Source organism: Lagenorhynchus albirostris, chromosome 15 (genome assembly GCF_949774975.1).
Source record: "Lagenorhynchus albirostris chromosome 15, mLagAlb1.1, whole genome shotgun sequence".
Lineage (NCBI taxonomy): Eukaryota > Metazoa > Chordata > Mammalia > Artiodactyla > Delphinidae > Lagenorhynchus > Lagenorhynchus albirostris.
This window is the reverse complement of record NC_083109.1, coordinates 28662529-28685129: the sequence shown is the minus strand read 5'-3', so window position 1 is coordinate 28685129 and position 22601 is coordinate 28662529. Positions and strand designations below refer to the sequence as shown.

The following is a 22601-nucleotide window of genomic DNA, read 5'->3' as shown; positions in this document are numbered from 1 at the left end:
TTCAGTTCCCCTCCCACAGACAGAAAGTCTTCATTAACGTCTTTCTTCCAAGGGTTGGGAAAATATACCAAGGCTTGTCTTTCTAATTTGACAGGCTTTCCAGTTACGATCTGTTGCAAAAACGTTTCAGAATGTCAATCTGCTTCTCTTTATTTTTTTCCCCTGCTCCCCCTCCCATCGCTGCACCTTCTATCTCTTTTCCCCTCACCTTCTCCCCTCCCTCCCCCCCCCTTCCCACTCCACCTTGCCTTTTGTTCTATTTTTGCAGGTCATTTATCTCCAGGCTTTGAGATCTGCGTGGGGGAGCTGCTGCAGCAGCCCAAGCAGGGCGAGCTGTGCTGCTGGGGGAGGTTGCTGAAGGGATCTCAAGCCCACGGCTTTGCCCCAGATGAGCTAGAGGGTGGCAGGCGAATCCCATGTTTCCGCTACAGCTGGAAGAGGGATACTTCAGAGTCTTCTTAGCAGTACCCAGCACGTTCTAGCAGAGTGGGCAAAGGGACCAGCTCTGGAACTGTTCGAGAAATTTGCCATCCCCTAGGCACGCGGAGAGGGTTTAGGCTCTTGAGGAGTGGGGAATTTTTCATATAACCTCTAAATGTGTGTCTCATAACACCCGAGACAGTGCTGGGTTCAGGTCCCCGGTCCTACCACTCATTTGCTGTGTGACTGGGGACAGTAGCGCTCCCTGAGCAGTAAGGACAATAATATTCACCTCCTGAGGTTACTGGAGGGTCCCATGGGATACAGTAATAGGCCTGGCATTTAGTAGGTACTCAGGAAATGCTAGCGTGACCGCTCAGGTTTTCACTGTCCAAAGCGGCAGAACTGGAGCCCTCCCCTTCCCCCAACCTATGATAGCATCCTTGATCATCCCACTCCATCATGCTGTGTGCTACGTCCAGGAAATATGATCTAAGGTCTAACATTTCTGTTTGGGGGGCTGGCCCTCCTCTCCCAACCCCACCCCCTTCTCTCCACACCAACAGAAGATTTTATGTCTTCAGCTGCCACCGCAGGATCTCGAAGTCTCTTCTCGATCGATCCTTCCTAACTTCCCTGCCCACGGCCCACCTCTTGGGTCATTCTTGCACAATTATTGTATTTATTAGATGTCTTCCATCTTCTGAGTGGGATCAATAGTTGGTGGCTTGATTCCAACGCATGTCTGAGAAAGTGCAGTCAGCTAGCTGATTATCTCTCACCGTTTTCCCTCATCCCAGCCCATAAATGTTGGTTAATCTCACTGGGTCCGAAAAAGGGCTAAAACGATTTCAGCGAGACAGAGCTGGCCATCATTGTGGCAGGCAGTAAACGTTGCTGGAGACACCCAGGTAAGCCCAGGATCAGGCCCTGGAGATGGAGAGGTGTCCCTGGGTCCTATGAAGTTAGACGTCATTAATCACTCCAGCCGGAGCTCAGATGGAAGCTCCTGGCAGCAGGGTAAAGGCCCAAGGCCACGAGGTACATCTCCTGGCTCTGGAGTCCTCTCCCTGAATCCTTCCAGACATTCTCTTGGCCAGAGTGGTCACTGCAGGCCGCAGGCGTGTTCACCAGGGGGCAATGTGCCCATAGGCATTTGGCCCCTTGGCCTATTACTGGACAGTTTGATTTAACCTGACAAGAGGTTACAAAGCAGTTATTATGTGGTTGGGCCACTGGTCCACCGGCCACTAGAAACACAGGGCAGATCAGAGGGTCGTGGGAGGAGGGAATTGGTGTTTGTGAGTCACATAGTACGTCAACCTCCTGATCAAGATCCACTTCCTCTCTGCCTTCTCTCCATCCCTCTTCTTTTCCCCTCTCCTCCCCCTTCCCCTTCCTTATACCTTCTCCCTCTCATTCCCATTCGCCCCCTCCCCATCTCTGCTTCTCATGTGTATTTTCTTTTCCCACATGGGCTGTCATCTCACTCTCTGCTTTTCTAGGCGTCTTTATCTCTTTCTCTCCATATGCAACTCTCTGCCATTCTCTTTCCCACTCATCCTCTCTCTCTCTCTCTCTCTGTCTTTTCACCTCCATCTCTCTGTCCACTGCTTTTCTCCCCATCTCTTAATCGCATCCCATAACAAAGGGTGGGAGTTCCATAGGAATCTTGCTCTCAAATAACATTCTTTCAAAAATACACTTAATGAACACCGTGACCGTGAATTGCAGGGTGGTCCCCCCCCCCCCCGTCCCCCCAGATTGATCATCCATTCTTTGTTAATGACTCTAAAGGCCTAACAAAAACACTTTTTTCCAGTTTGGGGGGACTCTGTTGGCCAGCCCACTGGAAACCCACAAAGGTGAACTTTATATATTTTCCAGGGGGGTTTAAGTCCCAGAACAGCCTTGTCTTCAGGACCGTGAACTGGAGTGGGGGGAGCCCAGTGCCTAGAGCTCAGGCTGGTTTGTGGACTAGTCTCAGGCAGACCCTAAGCCTGCTCCCTGTGGCCCGGCCTCTTGGCCCAGTCATCTTGCTTTTCCAAGTCTCTGTTTCCCCATCGAGTAAATGGCTTAGTGCTCAACCTACCGGATCCTCCTGAGGGGAGGAGGAAGCAGTCATTGAGATACAGGCCCGTCACTGTGCCCTAAACTGGGGCTGTGGCGGACTCAGAATCCCATCTCTGCCACACAGGTGCTCAGGGCCTGGGGCGCTCTGTCACGTGGTCCCCACTCTTCCACCTGGAAGCTGCCCTGAAGGGTCCACGGGAGGCCCTGGGCCTGGCACAGATCAGCAGCACAGCGCTTGCTGGGGTCACGGCCAGGGTGTGGGAGGTCCCAGTTCTGTCTCCATTTCCCTCCTGCCTCATGATGTGACCTTAAACCAGTGACTTCATTTCTACCTTTTCCCATTTCCTCTTCTATCAAATAGGGATAATCATATGCGATAAAGTGCTCAGAGAGGTAATTGCGATGTTAAATCAAGCCATTATTATTCCATGCTGGGTTTTTAAATAAAGATGCTGGCCGCTCCTCAGAGCCCTCCGACTACAATGTAGAAATATCAGGAGGAGGTAAGAGGGCCAGCAGGCCTTTCCCTTTCAAGGAACTCTGGGCCCCTGGTGAAGAAAGGGTCTACAGTGTGTTGGCCTTTAAATGGTGCCGTCCAGTGGTGTCTTAAGGAACCGCGGCCGGGAGGTGATACAAACCCACTGACAGGTGAGAAGACTGAGGCTAGGAGAGGGGGGTGATCCCGCTCTGATTTCCCCAAGAAAATCGGCTTCCACACTGTTAGAGTAATTAGAATGATAAAATGGTTATAAACGTAACAAAAGGGGTCAGCAAACTTTTTCTGTAAAGGACCAGATAGTAAATATTTGGGGTGTTCCGGGCCCTGTGGTCCCCGTTTCAACACTCAGCTGTGCTCTTGTCGCGTGAAAGCAGCCGAGACACTATGTAAACACATGGGACGGGTGTTGTATGAATCAGGGTTCTGCAGAGAAACAGAAACAATGGGATGTGTACCTATAAAGACTGGATCTAAGGATTGGATCATGGAGGCTGGGGAGTCCAAAATGCTCTTTCCCCTGAGGGGAGAAGCACCCTCCCCTCCTCCCGCACCAGCCTCTCTCACTGGGCTGTCACGATGTGCCTCTAGGTAGTGGCTGAGGAAACGCTTCCTAAACCTGCAAGTGGAGAGGTTTTTCTCTGGGGGTGGGGGGAGCTTAGGAGGCTCCTTCACCGTAGGCCTCACAAGCCCCCTACCCTGGCCCCTCCCCGGGGTTTGCGCACTGACTCACTGCCCCTGGAGCTCACCCAGCAAGCTCCCTTCCGCGTCCTACACAGAGATCAACAGCAAAGTTCCTTTTCTCCTGGCTCCTGCCAAGTCAGGGACCATGAGCCAGCAGGGCTATCTCTCGTGTACAACTTCCAAGCTAATCCCCACAGCAAAGGCGAAAACTCTCCCCCCAACCCCCACCCCGGGGCTCATCTGACGTTGCTCAATAATTTGTTTATCCTACGCAAGGAAGGAAACAGGATGGCTTAGGAAAACCGCAGGGCTGATGTGTCTCTGTTAGAGACCGGGTAGATCCATTTGGAGGCCTAACTCTCCCACTTAACAAGCCAAGTGGACTTGAGCAAGCAACTTCTCCTCTCCCAGCCTCAGTCTTGTCCCTGTACAATGGGTATGAAAACATTCACCTCTGGGTGTCTGTTGTTGTGAGGGTTAGAATAATACGTGTAAAGCGGTAACGGACAGCCTGGCACGGAGGAGGCTCTGTTATTGGATTGATGTGACCATGGATACAGAGCTCTCAGCCCCAGCCTGCAGTAGGCCGTCCACACAGTTAATTCGTTCAACTCCTTTTGCTTCCCCTCGGTTGCAGGCCCTGTATTATCACTCCATTTCGCCTCTTTCTTTTCCCATCTCCTGTAGCCCAAGTAAGGTTGGAATGGAGCCCCCATGCTCCTGTCTGTTTCCTTCTCTCTGCCCACCCCCACCCCCCGCCCCAATGCCTTCGCTCTTTCTGTGTCTCCCCCCTTCATGGCCCTCCCGCGCTCACTTTCTCTCCTCTGCCTCTGTGTCTCCACTTTAGTCTCTCTTCCTCCCTCTCTCCCTCTGCCTCTCGCTTTTCTGTCTTTGACTGGTTTTCACTTCCTCCCTGTCCCTCTCCCCCCACCACCCCCTTATTTCACTCTCTAGGTCTGGTTTTCCCCTCCCTCCTGTCTCCCCTTTCCTATCTGCCTCTTCTCTTTCCTCCCCTCACCCACTCCATGGTTTCGTTAACATTTGCCAATTTCTTTAGCAGGTGTTGGTTTTAGATGCCCTGCAGACCTGTGAGATTTCTCTGGGGGCACAAAAGTATGAGCCAGAAAAATTCAAAGGGGCTTCCTGAGAGGTCCAGGGTTGCCTGGTTATTCACTCAACACATGCGTGTGGAGCTCTTGTTCCTGTTCTAACCTTGCATTCGGTGCTAGGGACACCATTCGTTCAGTCATTCATTCATCAATCACTCAAACTTCCTTAGTTTTCCCATCACTCTAGAATGAAATGCAAGCTCCACCTTGGCCTGCAAGGGCTGACACCATCCGGCCTCTGCCCATGTCTCCTCTCTTGTGCTCCCTCATCCCTCTGGCCTACTGGTCATCTTTAAACACACATACTCTTTCACCTCAGGGACTCTGCACTTACCAAGTCCGAGCCGGCAGGAGCCTCAGAAAGCGGCAATTATGTGATAGACAGAGAGCTGTGCGCGCTCAAAAGAGGAGCCTAATCCAGACAGGATTCCTGAAGGAGGCCACCGAGACTGAGTTTTGAAGAACAATGAGGGTTAGCCAGGCCAGAGGGAGAGTGGAGAGGATGGGCGGCATGAGAAAGGCGCTCCATGTGCCAAAGTTTGGGCCAATGGGGCACAGGGGGCATTCGTTGTAGAACTGCAGGAGGTTTGGTCAGGTCCAGGTCAGACGGAGCTCACATCCAGTCTGGGTGCTGTGCCCTTGCTGGGATTCCTTGTTCAGATGATGTAACCTCTCTGTGCCTCCATTTCCTCACTGCAGAGTGGGGAGAATATCAGTCCCAGCCTTCGGGCGTTGCTACGAGGACCCCTTACATTGAGATATGAACAGGTCTCAACACAGGGCCGTGCACACAGTGAGCCAGGTCGATGGCAGCTCTCCTCGGCAGGAAAGCCCTGGAGGGCCTGGCTCGGGGGGATGGAGAACTCGGACACAGGGCAGGGTGCAGTCACACTGTCATTCAGAACTGTCCTCTGGCTGCTTGTGTGGAGGGTGTCTCAGGGGTAAAATTGGAGGCGGCTCTGGAGCCAGGAGGGAGGAGCTGGAGGCTGGGGAGGAGGTGCATTGAAGGGACTGGGGCTGTACCGGATGGTTAGAAAGGTGGGCTTTGGGGCTCTGGAGCCAGACTGCCTGGGGGCAAATCTCAGCTTTGCTGCTTACTAGCTCTAGAGTCTTTGCAGGTGTCTTATCTCAGTTTCCTCATCTGTGAAGTGGGCATGACAACAGTACCCACTCCACACAGTTGCCGTGAGTATAAATGAGTTCGTTCATGAGAATCACTCAGGACAGCCTGAGTGCTCACCAACCATCAGATCAGCTAGAACTATCATTATTAAATATAAAGGAAATGGATGAAAAGAAAGGATGCTGACACTGTATTTGCCTGGGACAATGAGATCTCAAATCGAGCTTCCTACTGTAGCAGCCAAGCTGGGCAGGAAGCTTTAGGCCAGGAGTTAGAGGGTGGTGATGCTGCCCCTCCCCAGTGGATGAGCAAGACCTTGCTAACCTTGTACCAGGCCAGCCCAGCCATCGCTGATAGGAGAGAAAACATGAGCTGCCGGCTTTGTATCTGCACATAAATGGCACAGCTCACTGGCCTGGAACCCAAATCCGCTCAGCAGTTGACAGAGCGTGAGAGAAACTTGAGGAAGGAGAGAGGCGTGGGATGGATACAGGTCCAGCTCCCCGAGGTTTCTTCTCTGAGCTTCTCTGCTTAGGGGAGCAGACCTAGCCCAGCCTCAAGAGAGGCAGAAGAGCCTTTAACTGCTGTGTGACCTCAGGAGATTCACCAGTCCTCTCTGAGCACCAGCTTTCTCATCTACCAAGTGGGGATAATGATGCCCACCTCTCACAGATGGCAGGTGGGTTGAGAATAATATACAAGTAACAGCTCTGTGCATGGGGCCTTCTGGGCCTCACGGAGGGTTCAGCTGCTAGAGAATCAAAGTGGTTCTAGAAATTGTAGTCATGTATGGGCACATGTGTGGGGAGTCCAACAGATTGTGCTGCACACCAGCTTCACCACTCGTGGGGGTGCATGGGGAATTCACTGAACCGAAAGTGTCCTCCTCAACGGGGAGGAATGAATGAGATGACAGACACGGGGGCTCAGTCAAGGCCTGAAGCACAGTAGGGGCTCCGTCAATGGTGCCTGGGCTCCTGTCAGGCACGCTTTGGAGGGGAACCTACTGTGTGCTCTGAGACTAGCTCTGGGCTATGGCATGGGGCCCTGGGGCCATGGGTGGAGTCTTCTAACCCCCCTCATCACCTGAGGAAACAGGGCAGTGTGCAGGAAGGGGAACTAGGAGAGGGGAGGGAGGACAGCCGTACCTGAGAGCAGCGATGGAGGCTGCAGACTACAGGGACCAGGGTGGGGAGAGAGTGGCAGCCATGCCCGGGGTGGTGTCTCGGGGAAACTGCCCATTCCCAGTTGGGAGTTCTTCACTGTGCCCCCATTTGACAGCATCTTGATATTTGGATTATGAGGAGCTAGCTATGAAAGGGACAGCTTTTAATAGACTCTTTGTGAAGCATTAATTCATCTGCCTAGGATTTATTGAGGGCCTACTATATGCTGGTCAGGTTTGTGGGTGCTGGTTACAGTGGGACTATGCCAGTTAGGGTCTGTGCTCACAGGGAGCTAATATTCTAGTGGGGAGACGATAATAAACAACAACAACGACAAGCATCAAACGGTAGGACAGTCTGAGATGGTGAGTGTTCTGATGCAAAGAAAGCACGGGGATGCGAGAGAGACCCAGTAAGCTGTGCTAAACGCAGGGGTCAGCAAATACCTCCCTGGTGATGGGACACTGAATTCGTTCAGTTACAAGAAGGAGTGAGCCATGTGGAAATCTGAGGCCACAGTACCACAGATGGAGAAACAGGAAGTGCAAAGGTCCTGAGGTAGGGGCAAGCCTGGCATGTTTGAGGAACACAGAGAAAGTATTTCAGAGATGAAAACAAGACACAGCTCCTGCCTTCATGAAACCAAAGTCTGAAGACTCACATAGGTAACTACCAAGTAGTGGACTATTTTAATGGAGGAGGCACTAGTTTCTGGGATAATACCAAGGGGGGACATCATTTCCAGCCTAGGAGATCAGGGAAAGCTGCCTGGAGGAGGTGATATCTACTCTAGGACCTAAACAATAGGTAACAGAAGAGGAGAGCAGGGTTTTCCAGGAAGAGGGACTAGCATGCAAAGGGCCAGAGGTGGGACAGGCGCTGATCCATTCATTAGGGGAATTACAGGTAGCTGGATGTGGTCGGAACCCAGAGCTGAAGACTTGGGTGTAGGGATGGAATTGAGGGTGTCCCTGACATTTAGGAGAAGGGCCAGACCTGACCCAGCCCAATGGGTCTGATCCCAGCATTGATATGCTGAGAAAGGCATTTCAAGGTGGGCCGGAGGGACCAGAGAAGGAGCTGGAGGCAGGGGGCCAGCATGGAGACAGGTGAAGGTGGAGCTGTGGCTGGAGTAAGGAGAAGTGCTGGGGTGGGAAAGGTCCACAGCAGAAAGGACTGAGCTGGGGACAGCTTGGGGAGCAGGGGAAAAGGGAAGGGGATGGAAGCCTCAGAGAACACAGAAAAGCAGATAGCCACGTGTCTACTGGCAGGTGCATGGGCAGAGTGGGTTGATGCCTGATAGATCTTTGTCTACTTCCTAGCTGTGGTAGCAATCACTTCCCCTCTCTGAGCCTCAACTTTCCCATCTGTTTAATAGCACAGCCCACATTAAGAGTTGTTGTGCAGATTGAATGTGAACACATAGGAAAGCTCCTAGCACGTTGCAGGGACTCTGCCAGCAGGAGCTCGCTTTGCAGGCTCAGGACACACCCCACAGAGTAGGCAATCACAGATTTCATTTCCTCTTTCTCCCTCTCCGGCAGGAAGAGCCAAGACAGAATGGCGTGGCAGGGGCTGGTGCTGGCTGCCTGCCTCCTTGCGCTCCCCTCCGCCACAGCAGACTGCCTGTCCCGGTGCTCCTTGTGTGTTGTGAAGACCCAGGATGGGCCCAAACCCATCAACTCCCTGGTGAGTTTCAGGGACTCCTGTGAGTTTCCACAGATGGAAGGGACCATCTGTGTGTGGAGCCCAGAGAGGGAAGGTAGCAGGCCTGGGCAGCTGTGAGCCTGTCCTATAGACTCATCCCACCTGTGCAAGGCATGTCCTGCCGTGGTCAGCCTGGGTGCCTGCCAGGGACTTTGTTTTCCAGCCTCCTGTCCCCACCCCAAATCTTACCACCATGGGTTCACTCAGGTTTGGGACTCAGGTTTCCAGGGAGCCTGTTGCCTGGTAAGAAGGAGTGTCATTTATGAGGTGGTGCTGACTTTGGGAGTCAGCAGCCCTAGATGAACTTTTCAGAGCTTCTCACCACCAGGCCGATAGGCACCTCCAGATCTAGTCACTCGCAGGGAAGGAGCTCTTTTCACCACCCCTAGATGCCAGGATCTGGTTGTCAGGATCCAAGCCTGACTCCTCTCCTGTGGCTTCAGCATCTCTCGGCTGGCCTTGCTGGCTTTAATGTGAGTCAAACTTCTCCCTGTGCCTCTCCCATGACAGCAGACAAGCTAGAGTAGAGGTACATGGGTGTGGTGGACAGAATGTGAGCTTTGGTTCTGCCAATTTCTAGTTCCATGACCCTGGAACCCCCTCTCTGAGCCTTAGTTTCCTCATCTGCAAAATGGGGGTGATTCCATGAACTGAGGATGCAAAGTATTGAATATACAATTCTAGCCACTCTTTACTAGGATGCATACAGTGCACCAGGTGCTGCCCATATATGATCTCAAAAGAGCCCAGTGGTTAAACATGGTGATTCGTGGCATTAGAACCTGGGTCCAAGTTCCAGTACTGTCTAGTATCGTCCTTATGGTCATTGTTATCATCATCATCATCATCACGTTTAACTCCTCCCTACTGCTATGAAGTAGATACTATCATCCCTCCAGGTTTGATGAACCCTTAAACATCCCCTCATATGTGTTCTTTCCACCATTCTGCATTGCTTCTGATCCCCTCTATAAGGTGTTTGCAGCAAACTTCACACCTAGGAAAGGTTGGGAGAACCAACTATTCCCTCTGGAGTGAGAAGTGGAAGATTATGGGTGAGCACGGCAGAGTGCTATGGGAGGATCTTATCTCCAGTTTTGGCAATGTCACCTGTAGCCAGGTGCCCTTGGGAAAGCTGTTTCACCTCTCCACGTCTGTTTCTTCATCCTCCACGTGAGCGCAAAGTCACCTACCTCTATGTACCACTGGGAGCATTAAAGTGGGCAGCCCGGGGCTTAGTAATGGTTTTTTAATTTTCTCAGACCTGGACAGGGGACTCTCTGGGGCAGGGGCTTGTAGTTTGACGGTTTGATGGTGGTGGTATTACCACTGTGGTCTTTTGGGGTCTTTTTCAGATTTGCTCCCTGGAATGCCAGGCTGCCCTGCAGCCCGCTGAGGAGTGGGAGAGGTGCCAGGGCCTTCTGTCTTCCCTCACTCCCTTCACCCTCGGGCTTAATGGCAAGGGAGACTCGGAGAGCAAGGCAGCTTTGGAAGAGCCCTACAGTGAGCTGGCGAAGCACGCGGGGCCCTCCTGGAAGGAGCTGGAGAAAAACAGGCTCCTTCTCAGAACCCCAGCGGAGGAGAATGATCTAAGCAGCAGCCTGGCGGAGAAGCTCAGGGGTCTCTCTGGCAGGTTGGGGGAGGAAGCAGAGTCTGAGCTGACTGGGGGGACCCAGCCGAACGATGGTGCCATGGAGGCTGGAACACTGGATTCCGATGAGGAGGACCCCAAGGAGCAGGTCAAACGTTACGGGGGCTTTTTGCGCAAATACCCCAAAAGGAGCTCAGAGGTGGCTGGAGATGGGGATAAGGTGGGCCATGAGGACCTGTACAAGCGCTATGGGGGATTCTTACGACGCATCCGTCCCAAGCTCAAGTGGGACAACCAGAAGCGCTATGGCGGTTTTCTCCGGCGCCAGTTCAAGGTGGTTACTCGGTCTCAGGAAGACCCCAATGCCTATTACGAAGAGCTTTTTGATGTGTAAACACCTCTCCATCGTGGAGTTGAGTCAGGAGCTTCCCGTAATGCCCTTCCAGATTGGAGTGAACGCATTCATCTGCCCCTATAGCCCCCATCCCTACGCTCAGTTCAGCATTGTCTATAAGACATCCAAACCTAGCCTGCCTCTCTTCTGCCTGGGTGCAGTGTTTGTCTGGGTCAGTGAGGCGGGAGGATGGAGGTTCCCCTCTCCAATAGGCTTAGCGCTTGGCTCCAGCCCTACAACTCTAAAACTACCACCAGCAGCAGCTTTTGGTATCAATCCCATTCACGTGACTCTCCAACTCCAGGAATCCAGACTGACCTCTTGATCTCTCTGGATCTATGATCAGGCATTCTGACCAATGCCCCTCTCAGAAGAAAAACGAGCATTCCCCCTCTCATGCAGATATATTCATTGATATAGTATATGCGTGTATCATAAAACATACAAAAGGTAGAAATTTAAAACAAGATAGATAAATAAAAATCCTAACATTTTATTCTCAGACCTCAAAAGATCTCCCTACAATGGAGACCATGCTTTAGGTAAAAAGCTTAAACATTGCCTTTTATTGGAGCAGGTATTCCTACACTAGAGAGTTCGGGCTCCCAGTGGGTTAAATGTTCAGTTATTGTACTCTGAGTTCACATTGTTTAGAAACACACCTTTTGAGAACCCAGTTCCTGAACTCCAGTCCATGTTGGTACGCTGGACAGCGTCCAACTTCTCACAGGAGAGGAAGGGAGTGAAAATCCCTTTCGGAAAATGTTAATGAGAGCAGCTCGCCTTCTGAATGCTGAAATGATCAAGGGGGGGAGCGAGGCAAACCAATTTGTTCTGCGCAACATACTCAAAATGTGGACCAGTTCCCTCATCCCTCATTAAACAAATTAAACTGATCGGTATCACACTCCAACCCCAGGATGAACCGACGCTGAGTCAAGTTGATGAGGTTAAGCACAGCCGTGTTCTTGAGGAGCTGAATCAGCCTCCAAGAGTCCAAGCCATCTGGACAAACATATGCATTGGGCCTTGGGTCAGGGAATCCAGAAGCAACAGCTAGAAAGAGGAAGAGGCCCTCTTTAGCTCCCCTGGTGATTCTTTCCTCTTAATGCCTCGGCATAAAACTAGAAAGAGGAATGAAATGATTAAATGCTTGAGGACAAATGAGTTCCCTTGATTCAAATAACCCGGAAGCAGAGGCAGGGACCTTAATCTAAGTCCTCTTCTCTGTCTCTCTGCCTTTCTCTGTCTCTGTCTGTCTCTCAAATCTCTCAATCTCTCTCTCCCTCGCTCCCTCCCTCCCTTTCTCTCTTTTTCTCTCTCTTGTCCCCAGGCACTGTGGTTTGGTTTGTGGATCCAGGAAGCTGGTCTGGATGGGGAGGAAATGAACATGAGTTTGGTTATTTTGTATAAGATGCTGCTGAGCACACCTCTTCATGCACAACCCTCACCTCTCATGATGTTCTGAAATGTATAGATTGTTTTCGAGTTACTTTGTGTGCTTCTCAACAACCCATTTTTGCAATCTACTTGGAATTTCCTTAGTCCTTAGCAAGCCTGTGTTATTTCCAACTCCTCCAGTACAATAAATAAAAGAAAGACGCTGATGTGTGTGTGTGCGTGTGTGTGTGTGTGCGCGTGCGCACGTGCACCTTAGTGCCCAAGAGTGATAAGACCTTTTGCAGACAAGAGAGCTGGGGAATGAAAAAATATACACATACACACACATTCAAGTCAGAAAACTAAATGTAGGATAACAGAAAGAGCACAAACTTAGGGTGCCATAGCCCTAAAGTTTGTTGAAAAGTTGAAAATCTGTTTGACCTTGAGTAAGTCATTTGACCTCTCTGAGCCTTTGTTCCCTCCTCTGTAGAATAAAGGTGAACAATACCAATTTTTTAAGGTGGCTGTGAGGGTTAGGTGCGATCAAATATGCAAAGCTCCTAGGACATAGTGAGCACTCAGTAAACGAGAGTTTTCTTTCTTACATTGTCTTAAGGAACAGTGATGAAGCGCAAGCATCCAGCAACACAGTGGGGATAGGAAAGAGGGGTGCTGTCTCCTATGCGGGCTGACCAGGCAGGAGGGACAAGTGTTTCCAGACAAGGGGGAGTGTGCTAGGGATGAAGAATACTCTAGAGAATGGGTGGCACAGTGTCCTTTACTAAAATGACATCTTTCTTTAAATGGCATAGATGTCTTTAAGTAGAGCTAGAAGATTCAGTGGCTACAGACCTCATGGCTTCCACTTGGACACTGGCTTTCTTAGTGACTTCATAGAAAATACAGAGTCAGGGAGACCTCATTCATTCCCTCATTCATTCAACAAAGTAATTGATTCAACAAAGTAATTTTGCCAGGTGCTGGAGGTACAGGAAAATAAGATGGATAAGGTCTCAGCACTTATGGAATTTACAGCCTAGTGGGGGAGACAGAAAAGAAACAAGTAAACAAATATAAATATAAAATTAAAAATAAATTTAAATGAAAGTTAAAATATTGGTAATTATTGTAAAGGAAACAATTGGGATTTGGTAATAATGGATAACATGGGTAGGGGAGGAATCTCCCTAAGGTATTCAGGAAATCCTTCTCAAGGAATATTCCATCCTTGATAGTCATAGGATCAAGTTGGAAGGAACCTAAGGTTGGGATTATCTCCTCCAACGACCTACCCTGTGCCAAAATTGACACATTGATAAGAAATTTCAGTCTGCTTGAACACTTTCATTGACTTGGACTTTACAACATATTGCTACTGCTTAATGATTCCATACTGGAAATTTCCATCTTTATCTTGGGTTAAAATTTAGGTTTCTGTCAGTTTTACCCATTGGGTCCTGATCCTGCTGTCTGCTAGCCCAGGAGATTCTCTAAGGAAGGCTTTTCTATTACTTGCAAACACAGGGCTCCTAACCATCTCAAATAGGTTAAAGAAGCAAAGGAAAAACAAAAAAGGGGAATTTGTCGGCTCACACAAAAGAAAGAGACAGGATCTTTAGCTTCAGGTAGAGCTTGATCCAGGGGCTCCATAAGGACACTAGCACCTCTACTCTCCTCTATGTTGGACATGCTTTTAAGATGGCTGACAGCAGCTCCAGGCTATACCAGGCAGGTTCAAGTCTAGCATGCTATTCTCACAGCAAATCCCAACTAGAGTTTCACTGCACCTCATGGGCTCTAAATGGGTCAAATGTCCAATTCTGAGCTAATGTCCATCATTATGCACAGATTACTATGATGCTCTGATTGGTCAGAAATGAACCACATGATCACCGCCCGAGCCAGAGTTGGATTCAACCAAACTCAAAGGAGCTGGACGAGGAGTGGGAAAGGGGGTGCTTCTTGAGAGGAAAATTGGAGCATGGTTCCCAGTAGGAGAACGAATGAATGCCAGTCCACCAAACAGGACGGTCACCACCCTATTGAGTGAGGGTGGCTGGGTGTGGGCTAGGGAAAACTGGAGGGTGTGTACCAGGGGAATGTGGGCCTAGAGTAGCCAGATTTGATTTTTAAGACTGTAGAAATTTAGGTTGCAGGTTTTTTTTCGATGTAGGCAAGTAATTTTTTTTTTAAGTACTGAGCAGAACAAACAATAATGTGTTCAGGATGAGACACGTTACTCTCAGAGACCACTACTTTGCGACCTTTTTTTTTTTTTTTACAAGAAACACTCCTCTTTTTGGTTTTAACATTTTCTCCATATGCTATGGATTCTAGAACGCTATTGTTCTGGACTCCCTTTTTTGGACAAATTTCTCTTGGTCAAGGAGGGTTGTCCACATAAGGTGGAAAGAGTGTGGCCAGGGAGGGGTCACAGAGACCTGGGCTCAGATCCTACTTACCTGGGTGGCTCTGGGCAGGCCACTGTGCTTCACTGAGCCTCAGTTTTCAATCTGTCAAATGGGGAGAAAAATATTGACTTCTCTGAACAGAGGTGAGGAGTTAGTAATGTAAAGTCTGTGACACATCTGACACACAGGGGTGTGTGACACTTGTTGCTGCCCCCTCTTGAGGGGCGGTGCCTCTGATTATGTTATTCCAGATGTCACCTGAGCAAGGCGCACTCCTTGCTCAGAAAGGACAAAATTCTCCTGGTGGTAAGAAAAGGACATTAAAATTTAAAAAAAAAAAATCAAGTTATAGCCTCCCTGCTGTAAAGTGTACTTAATCTTAAGTGTGCAGCTCAGTGGATTCTTACATATGTACACACTCATGTGACCACCATTCAGATTGCAATATAGAACATTTCTAGCATCCCAGAGGGGTGATCTTTTTTTATGAGCTGTTTGTGACGATGGAGAGCAAGCCAGAGGAAGAATTGGAATAAAGACATCACAGGCCCTGTGGAGTTCTTGTTCTTTGTTCGTGTCACCAAGGCCACTGGGCAGTGATCACAGAACAGGCGTTGGTTAAGTGATGCCAACATCCCGGTAACCTTAAATGAGCGTGTTATTAATAAGCACCCGGTCTCCACGACAACGCCTTATGCCATCTCCAGTGAGGAAAGTCTTGTCGTAATGATCATGACAATCCTCATGGTCCCTCGCATGTGGATCACCCCTCCCCCACCCCAACTCCAAGCCCTTCACACAACGAGCCCAGTGATGAGGCTTATTAATTAAAGGCCCCAAAACTGAAGACAACAAAATCCCCACGACAGTGTCAGGAACAATGGTGCCCTAATAGGTGTCACTTCGGCATCTCTGATTCATGTGCTGGGTCCCTGTCGTCTCCCATTATAGCAGTGGAGATTGATAACAAAGATTTGTAATTACTCTAATAATATGTAAATTTGCACACGAGTTGCACTCCCACCCTCTTTGTCTTGTCTCTAACTTAAGCCAAGCCCCATTATTCTTTGTCCCCGGGGCTCCCCTCCTCCTTAATCATCTTTGAGTTTTGCCATCTGAAAATACCCTCTTGTCTCACTCTTAACTCCCCACTACCCCAGGGTGGCTCCTGAGGGACCTGCCGTGGTGCTGGGAGACTCAGGAGCGCTCTCCTGTCACGGGTAAGATCCATGCGGTGTGTGAATTTGGAGAAGGAGCCCTGGGCTGAGAGTCTGGGGACCTGGGGTCTGAGTGTGGTCCCAGCTGTGCTAACTGGCTGTGGGAGATGGGTTTTGAATTCTCCAGGACACAGATTTCTCATCTGTAAAACCATGTGATGGTATCATCAGGGCTTTTGTCCCCTCGAGAACTGACACGTAATACCTGCCCCGCTTCAGGCACTGAGTCAATAACTGATGAGCAAAGCAAAGGACCCTTAGCTTCCTTACCTGAAAATGGGGGTGATGAGTCCTACCCTGGCAGGTAGTGGGGGGGGGTCACATGAGAAGATGCAGGGACCATGGCCCAAAGTTGTGGTGTAATTAGTGCTAAAATGCCCTCCTCACTCGAATGCATCCCATAACCTGATGAGTGTTTATTGAACACCTGCTGTATACCCTGCCCTGGGGTAAAGGCAGGGCATTCAGTGGTGAATAGGCAGAGTCCCTATTTCGTGGGGCTTACGTTCTACTGGGAAAGACCAATCGCCTTTATAAACGAAGGAATGCGTCAATGTTTCTGGTGGGTATGGGGGCTGTGCAGGAAAATAAAAGGGTAGGGGGATGCCAGTGATGATGGGCAGGAGGTGTTACTCAGAGGGGTCACAAAGGCCTGTCTGAAGGGGGGACAGTTGACCAGAGTTGTGTGGGAGGTAGGGGGAGTGTTGCTGGTATGAGTGGTCAGGGCAGCATTCCAGGCAGGGGAACAGCAAGTGCGAAGGCCCAAGGGAGGGTTGTGGTTGTGTAAAGAAGAGTCAGGAAGTGAAGGGGACAAGTGAATGCAAAGCGTAGGAAACAGGCTGCAGAAGCAGACAGGCACCAATCGCGTAGGGCCTCCCGGATCTCAGCACAGGGTCCTGTGTTACACCGTTACCCTGTGGGATTAGCAGAGCCCCCTTGGTTCTCGGAGTGCCCGGGTTTGGGCAGTATGTGATATTCTTGTCCACTCATGGGCCATGGGAAGGACCCCGACTTTTTGCCTTGGATGAGGGGACACACTGGAGGGTTATAAGTGCAAGACAGACATTATCTGACATGGATTTAGGGGGGTCAGCCTGGCTACCACGTGGAGAGCAGGCTGCAGGGAGCATGAGGGAATTTTCCGTGATCCTGTTGGCAAATGGTACCCTCCAAAGTGAACGTGAGGGATGCATGGTATCAGGAATGACATGGGAGCTTTTCTTTCCTGGAAGGCCCCAGGCCCAGCATTCTCTCCTTAACGGACAGAGATGGGCATCAGGCCCACAGTCAGGCAGCAGCAAGCTCTCAGGACTCTCAGTGGTGGTGGGTTGCACTTAAGGAATCAGTCTGCAGAAGCCAGCTCGCAGCAAACACTCCCCACCCCCGACCCATCTCAACCTTTAAAAATGTAGGCTCAGGAGTTTGAGCTTTGAACTTTAGGGGAGAAAAGTCGTTGAACTTGCTTTACATAAAAGATGGGTCATTGGAAAGTGTATAAATCAAATTTTTGCAAATCGGATTACATTTTAATGCACTAGGGAGTACTGCCATTCGATTGTCTTATCGACTTTACAGATTACAACAGTGTCTCTTGCCCACTTAGGAACATTTGAAAAACTCAGCAAAGCATCAGTGTTCAGATATCAAGTGTTTACTGAGCCCCAGGGCCAAGGCCCGGTGGGGATCCAAACATGGATAATCTTTGCCCTCAGCAGGGAAGACCTTGTAGAGCAAGTAACTATGAAAAATGAATGAAGAGTTACTCTGGGGATGAGTGTGTAACAAAGGGAGCTGCAGGGCTGGAGAACAGGGGCCTGAAGATGCCACTTTGAAACTGAGATCTGGAAGAGCAGGGGTTGGCCAGGTGGGAATGTCGGTGGGTGCAGGGAGGGTTTCCAGTGGAAGGAGCAGCTTGGGCAGAGGTGAGAGGAGCACTGTGCACAGGAGAGTCTAGAGGAAAGCCAGGGCGCTGAGCAGGGACATGGAGAGGAAGCTTGATCATGCAAGACCTGAAGGTCATGCCGTGGTGGGTAGGCTTTATTTTAAGAACAAGTGAGTAAGTAGAGGATTTTAAGCAAAGAAGTGATATGTTCAGATATGCTGAATCAGAGTTTTCTGGAACAAGGTCAGGAATACGTATTTCTACACAAACCTCCAACAAAGAAAAAAATATCACCTTTGATTCCATCTCTTAGGGATAGCTGTGATCACTTATAGCATATTTCCTCCCAGGCTGGGTTCTCTGCTTGTCTCTGAACGCTGAACGATATGCTTTTCTCATTTAGCATTATATGTCTTAAGCATTTTTTACACATTCTTCGTAAGTGTCATTTATAAATCTATATAATCATAATAGTTCACAAATTGGATACACTGTAATTTACTCAAGTATTTCCTGATGGGAGAGGGACTGAACATCACGTCTGGGATATTCCTGAGCTTGTGCCTTTGCTCCATTGTTATTAATAGCACCTCTTTCACTTTTTTTTTTTTTGATATTTATTTATTTACTTATTTTTGGCTGTGTTGGGTCTTCGTTGCTGTGTGCGGGCTTTCTCTAGTTGCAGTGAATGGGGGCTACTCTTCGTTGCAGTGTGCGGGCTTCTCATTGCAGTGGCTTCTCTTGTTGCGGAGCATGGGCTCTAGGCACGCGGGCTCCGTAGTTGTGGCACGTGGGCTCAGTAGATGTGGTTCGCGGGCTCTAGAGCGCAGGCTCAGTAGTTGTGGCGCATGGGCTTAGTTGCTCCACGGCATGTGAGATCTTCCCAGACCAGGGCTCGAACCTGTGTCCCCTGCATTGTCAGGCGGATTCTTAACCACTGCACCACCAGGGAAGTCTCACCTCTTTCACTCTTAAAAGAGTCCTGGATGAACAATTATATGGCCATCCTTCCTATGGGATGAACATTTGAGTTGCTTACATTATTATTAATATTATTGTTATTACTGTTGTGAATAACCCAGTGATGGATATATTTCAGCCAATCAGCTTAAACAAACCATATAATCACAATCAGTCTTTGTTAAAAGGATGCTCAGAATTTACCTGGTTGTGTTTCTCAAACTTCAGATAGCCATATGCTGCCTGCCCAGCTACTCATTGCCAACACTGTCCTGTACTTAACATTTTCCTTCAGTTCAACTTAGGTTTTTTTTTTTTTTTTTTTTTTTTTGCGGTACGCGGGCCTTTCACTGTTGTGGCCTCTCCCGTTGCGGAGCACAGGCTCCGGACGCGCAGGCTCAGCGGCCATGGCTCACGGACCCAGCCGCTCCGCGGCATGTGGGATCTTCCCGGACCGGGGCACGAACCCGTGTCCCCTGCATCGGCAGGCGGACTCTCAACCACTGCGCCACCAGGGAAGCCCTCAACTTAGTTTTTAAAAACTTCTGTGAATGAATTGATTAAAGAAGGAAATGTTATATTACTACCATGAGTGGAAAGCCAGTATGGTATTCTATTAATAGAAGTGGTATAGCAATGGTTCAAAGAACAATATTGTGAGGGACCAGCACAGGGCCAAGACTGGTAGAGAAAAGGAAGATTTGCAGGCATGGAGGGATGTTAAAGACGAGCGTCTGAAGGAGTCTTTCCCTTTAATAGAATCAGAAGGTTTCAAAGCATGTTATAAACTTTCTCCTTTGGGTTCCTGGTGGCAAAGCTGGGGCCATCATCGCTGAGGGAGTGGTTTTCATTGAGGGCTGAGGTAGCCTGAGATCATGGCTTTGTGCGCTTGGCAGTGAGTCTGGAATTTACTCTGAGGGTTTTAAGCGTTGGAGCAGTGCTGCTATGCCTTTCCATGGGACGGATGCTGCCTTGTGCTGTCAGTTGACTCGCTCAGTCATTGTTCTTCATGGGGACTAAAGGCCAGCTTCTTGTTCTTCTGGGGTTCATGCTCTAGAGGATGAGACCATGACAGTAAAACCCCATTTTAACTATACAAGTGCTGTCAATGCTTTAATTTTTAAAAAATTAATACATTTTACTTTTTTAGTTTTAGGTTTACAGAGGAAAATGAATGAAAGTACAGAGTTTCCATATACCCCTTCATCTCCCCCAATACACACAGTTTTCTGTTATTAACGTCTTGCAATAGTGTGATACCTTTGTTACAACTGATGAACCCATACTGATACATTATTATTTGGGTTCACTCCTTGTGCTGTATTTTCTATGGGTTTTTACAAATGTATAATAATGCGTATCTACTACTCCAGTATCATAGAGAATAATATTGATAGTTTCACTCCCTAACCACCACTGATCTTTTATTGTCTCCACAGTTTTACCTTTTCCAGAATGTTATGTAGTTGGACTTACACAGTGTGTAGTCTTTTCAGACTGGCTTTTTTCACTTAGTCATATGCATTTAAGATTCCTTCATGTCTTTTCATGGCTTGATAGCTCATTTCCTTTTAGTGTTGAATAATATTCCATTGTCAGATGTACTGCAGTTTATTTTTTCATTCACCTACCAAGGGACATCTTGGTTTTGGCAGTTATGGATAAAGCTGCTATAAATATCTGTGTGCAGGTTGTTGTGTGCACATGTTTTCAACTAAGAGCTTTAATTTTTATTAAAGTTATAATTTAATTATTAAGGTTATTTTTCTTACCTCTGATGGGTTGGGATAAGATGGGACGGGCTGGCTCTTTTGACAACACGATCAGGGAAGACCTAAAATAAGGCCTGAAGGGTGGGGAAGGAGCCAGCCATGGAAGAGCTGAGGGGAGAATATCCCTGGCAGAAGGAACAGCAAGGGCAAAGGCCCTGAGGTAGGAACACACAGGGGCTTGAGGAAGAGGGTGAGCCCAGCGTGTGGTGTGTGCAATGGTGGAGGTGGAGAGCCAGCCAGACCTCCAGGCCGCAGCGAGCACTGAGATTTTATTTCCAGCGCTCAGGAATGTCATTCGGGGACTTAAAGCACAGCGTGAAGGGGCTGAGAACTGCAAGGTGTTTGCAGACGTTTTCTCAGGGATCTCCCAGCAACCCCATGAGGTCTGATCCAGTCTCTGTTTACAGATCAGGAAACTGAGGCTCAGTGCAGGAGAAGGCACACCGCCCTGTCTAACTCAACTTCAGGGATGATGTAGCAGACAGCACGGAAAGAGAGAGATGCAGAATCCAAAGGGCAGCCTCTGAATATCTATCTGAGCTAAGCCTGGGCAGACAGCAAGGGTAAGAATTTAATTAGGCTGTAAGGAGATTAGCGGAGGAAGTCAGCTTTGACCTCCTGGGCAAGGCGGGGAGTTTGGAGTGGGGGGTTGTAGTTTCAGATCAGCCAGAATTAGGTAATGGGTATGGCCAGAATCTAATTGTCCAAGAGACAATTTCCTCTTCAGAGGAAATGGAGTCCCTTTTTGTCATGGCAACCAATTCAAAAAAGGCTCAGCCTGTCGGTCAGCAGCCAGAGGGAGTCACCCTGGACGCTGCGGTGTCACGTCCCAGTGTAAACCTCTAGTCCACAGGTGCATCAGGACCCAGCTCACCTGAGACCCATGACAAGAATGGTTTCAACAAGAACAAAGTTTCTTTCTCATGAAAAGGTCAGAGGTGGGCAGCCTAGGGCTGTTTTATTCAGCCTTTTCTGCATAAACAAAGGGCCCTAAAAGTTAGTGGCTGAAAACAATGCCAGTTTATTTCTTCTATTCTGGGCACTGGAGGAGCTCCTCCCCCGGGCTTCTCCTGGGCTCAGCTGGAGGGCAGCCTGGGCTGGGAGGTCCCACTCAGCCTTACTCTCATCCCTGCAGCTCGGAGATCCCGCCTGGGACCCTCATCCTCTCGTGGGGTCTTGGGTCAGCACTTCAAGAGGGCAAATGTGGAAACTGTGTGTTGCCCCTATGGCCTCACCTTAGAAGTCACCCAATGCCAATTCTACCACATGTTACTGATCAAAGCAAGTCACAGGACCAGTACAGATTCAGGGGAGGGAAATAGACTTTGTCTCTTGATGGGAAGAGGGCAAAGTCACATTGCCCAGGGGCAGCAGGGATCTTCCTAACAATCTACAACAGGCTGAAATGGACGTTCTGCTCCATGAAGTCCTCCTATCCCAGGATACTCCCAGCTCACCACTCCACCATCCTTAGGGGGGGGTCCTGGTCCTTTGGGTCCAAGAGTAGCTGGACTCCAACCATCACACCCACCGTCCAGGTGGCAAGATTCAGGAATGGACAAAAGAGAGGGGGAAGGACACACACATCAGTTGCCTTTTCAGAAAGGTTTCCTGAAGTTGGCACTTAACATTTCTGCTTCTCTCACTGGCCGGATCTTAGTCACATGGTTGCACTTAGCTGCAAGGGAGGCTGGGAAATACTGTCTTCATTTCAGGTGGCCGAATGCCGGTTTGGAAACTAAAGTTGTATTTCTAAGGAGGAAGGAGAGCATGGATATTGGGACCCAGCAGTTTCTGCCACAATATGAAACCTTTGCTCCTGAGATGGCACAGTACCCTGAAGGAAGTCACCCCAGTTCATTGAGGAGGGAGACTGTCCCATCACTAGGCAAATGCCTGTAACCCAGCAAAGGTTTAGAAGTCTAACCCATACCATTATGTATTTGGTATTCAAAGTGTTCATAACATTGAAGAGACTTCTTTTGGCATATTAGAGTATGAACAAATTAGCCTTTGACTTCAATTTAAAAATGTGTAATTGATTTTAGACTCATGACTCTTCTGTGGAGAAGCATACAAATCTTCTTACACTAAATTTATAAATGGTATCAGAATGTGTAAGAGATCTTGAGATTCACTGTATGTATAAGTTTTTAAATTAGATTTTCCAAAGTAGTTTAAGTACTCTGGAAATTTATGCTTGTCAGGTCAGG

The 22601-nt window shown here is 49.0% G+C and overlaps 1 protein-coding gene across 5 annotated transcripts in view; it reads left to right on the top strand.

Annotated features, from left to right (window-relative positions):
- Positions 1-12364, top strand: part of PDYN (prodynorphin) — a 29664-nt gene extending 17300 nt beyond the window's left edge. For all 5 annotated transcript variants that reach the window (XM_060124103.1, XM_060124104.1, XM_060124105.1 and 2 more), the window contains 2 exons: positions 8616-8760; positions 10134-12364. In XM_060124103.1, the coding sequence (XP_059980086.1) occupies positions 8632-8760; positions 10134-10763 (759 nt within the window). In that variant the 5' untranslated portion in view covers positions 8616-8631 and the 3' untranslated portion in view covers positions 10764-12364. The remainder of the gene's footprint in view (positions 1-8615; positions 8761-10133) is intronic.
- Positions 12365-22601: the final 10237 nt, after the last annotated feature.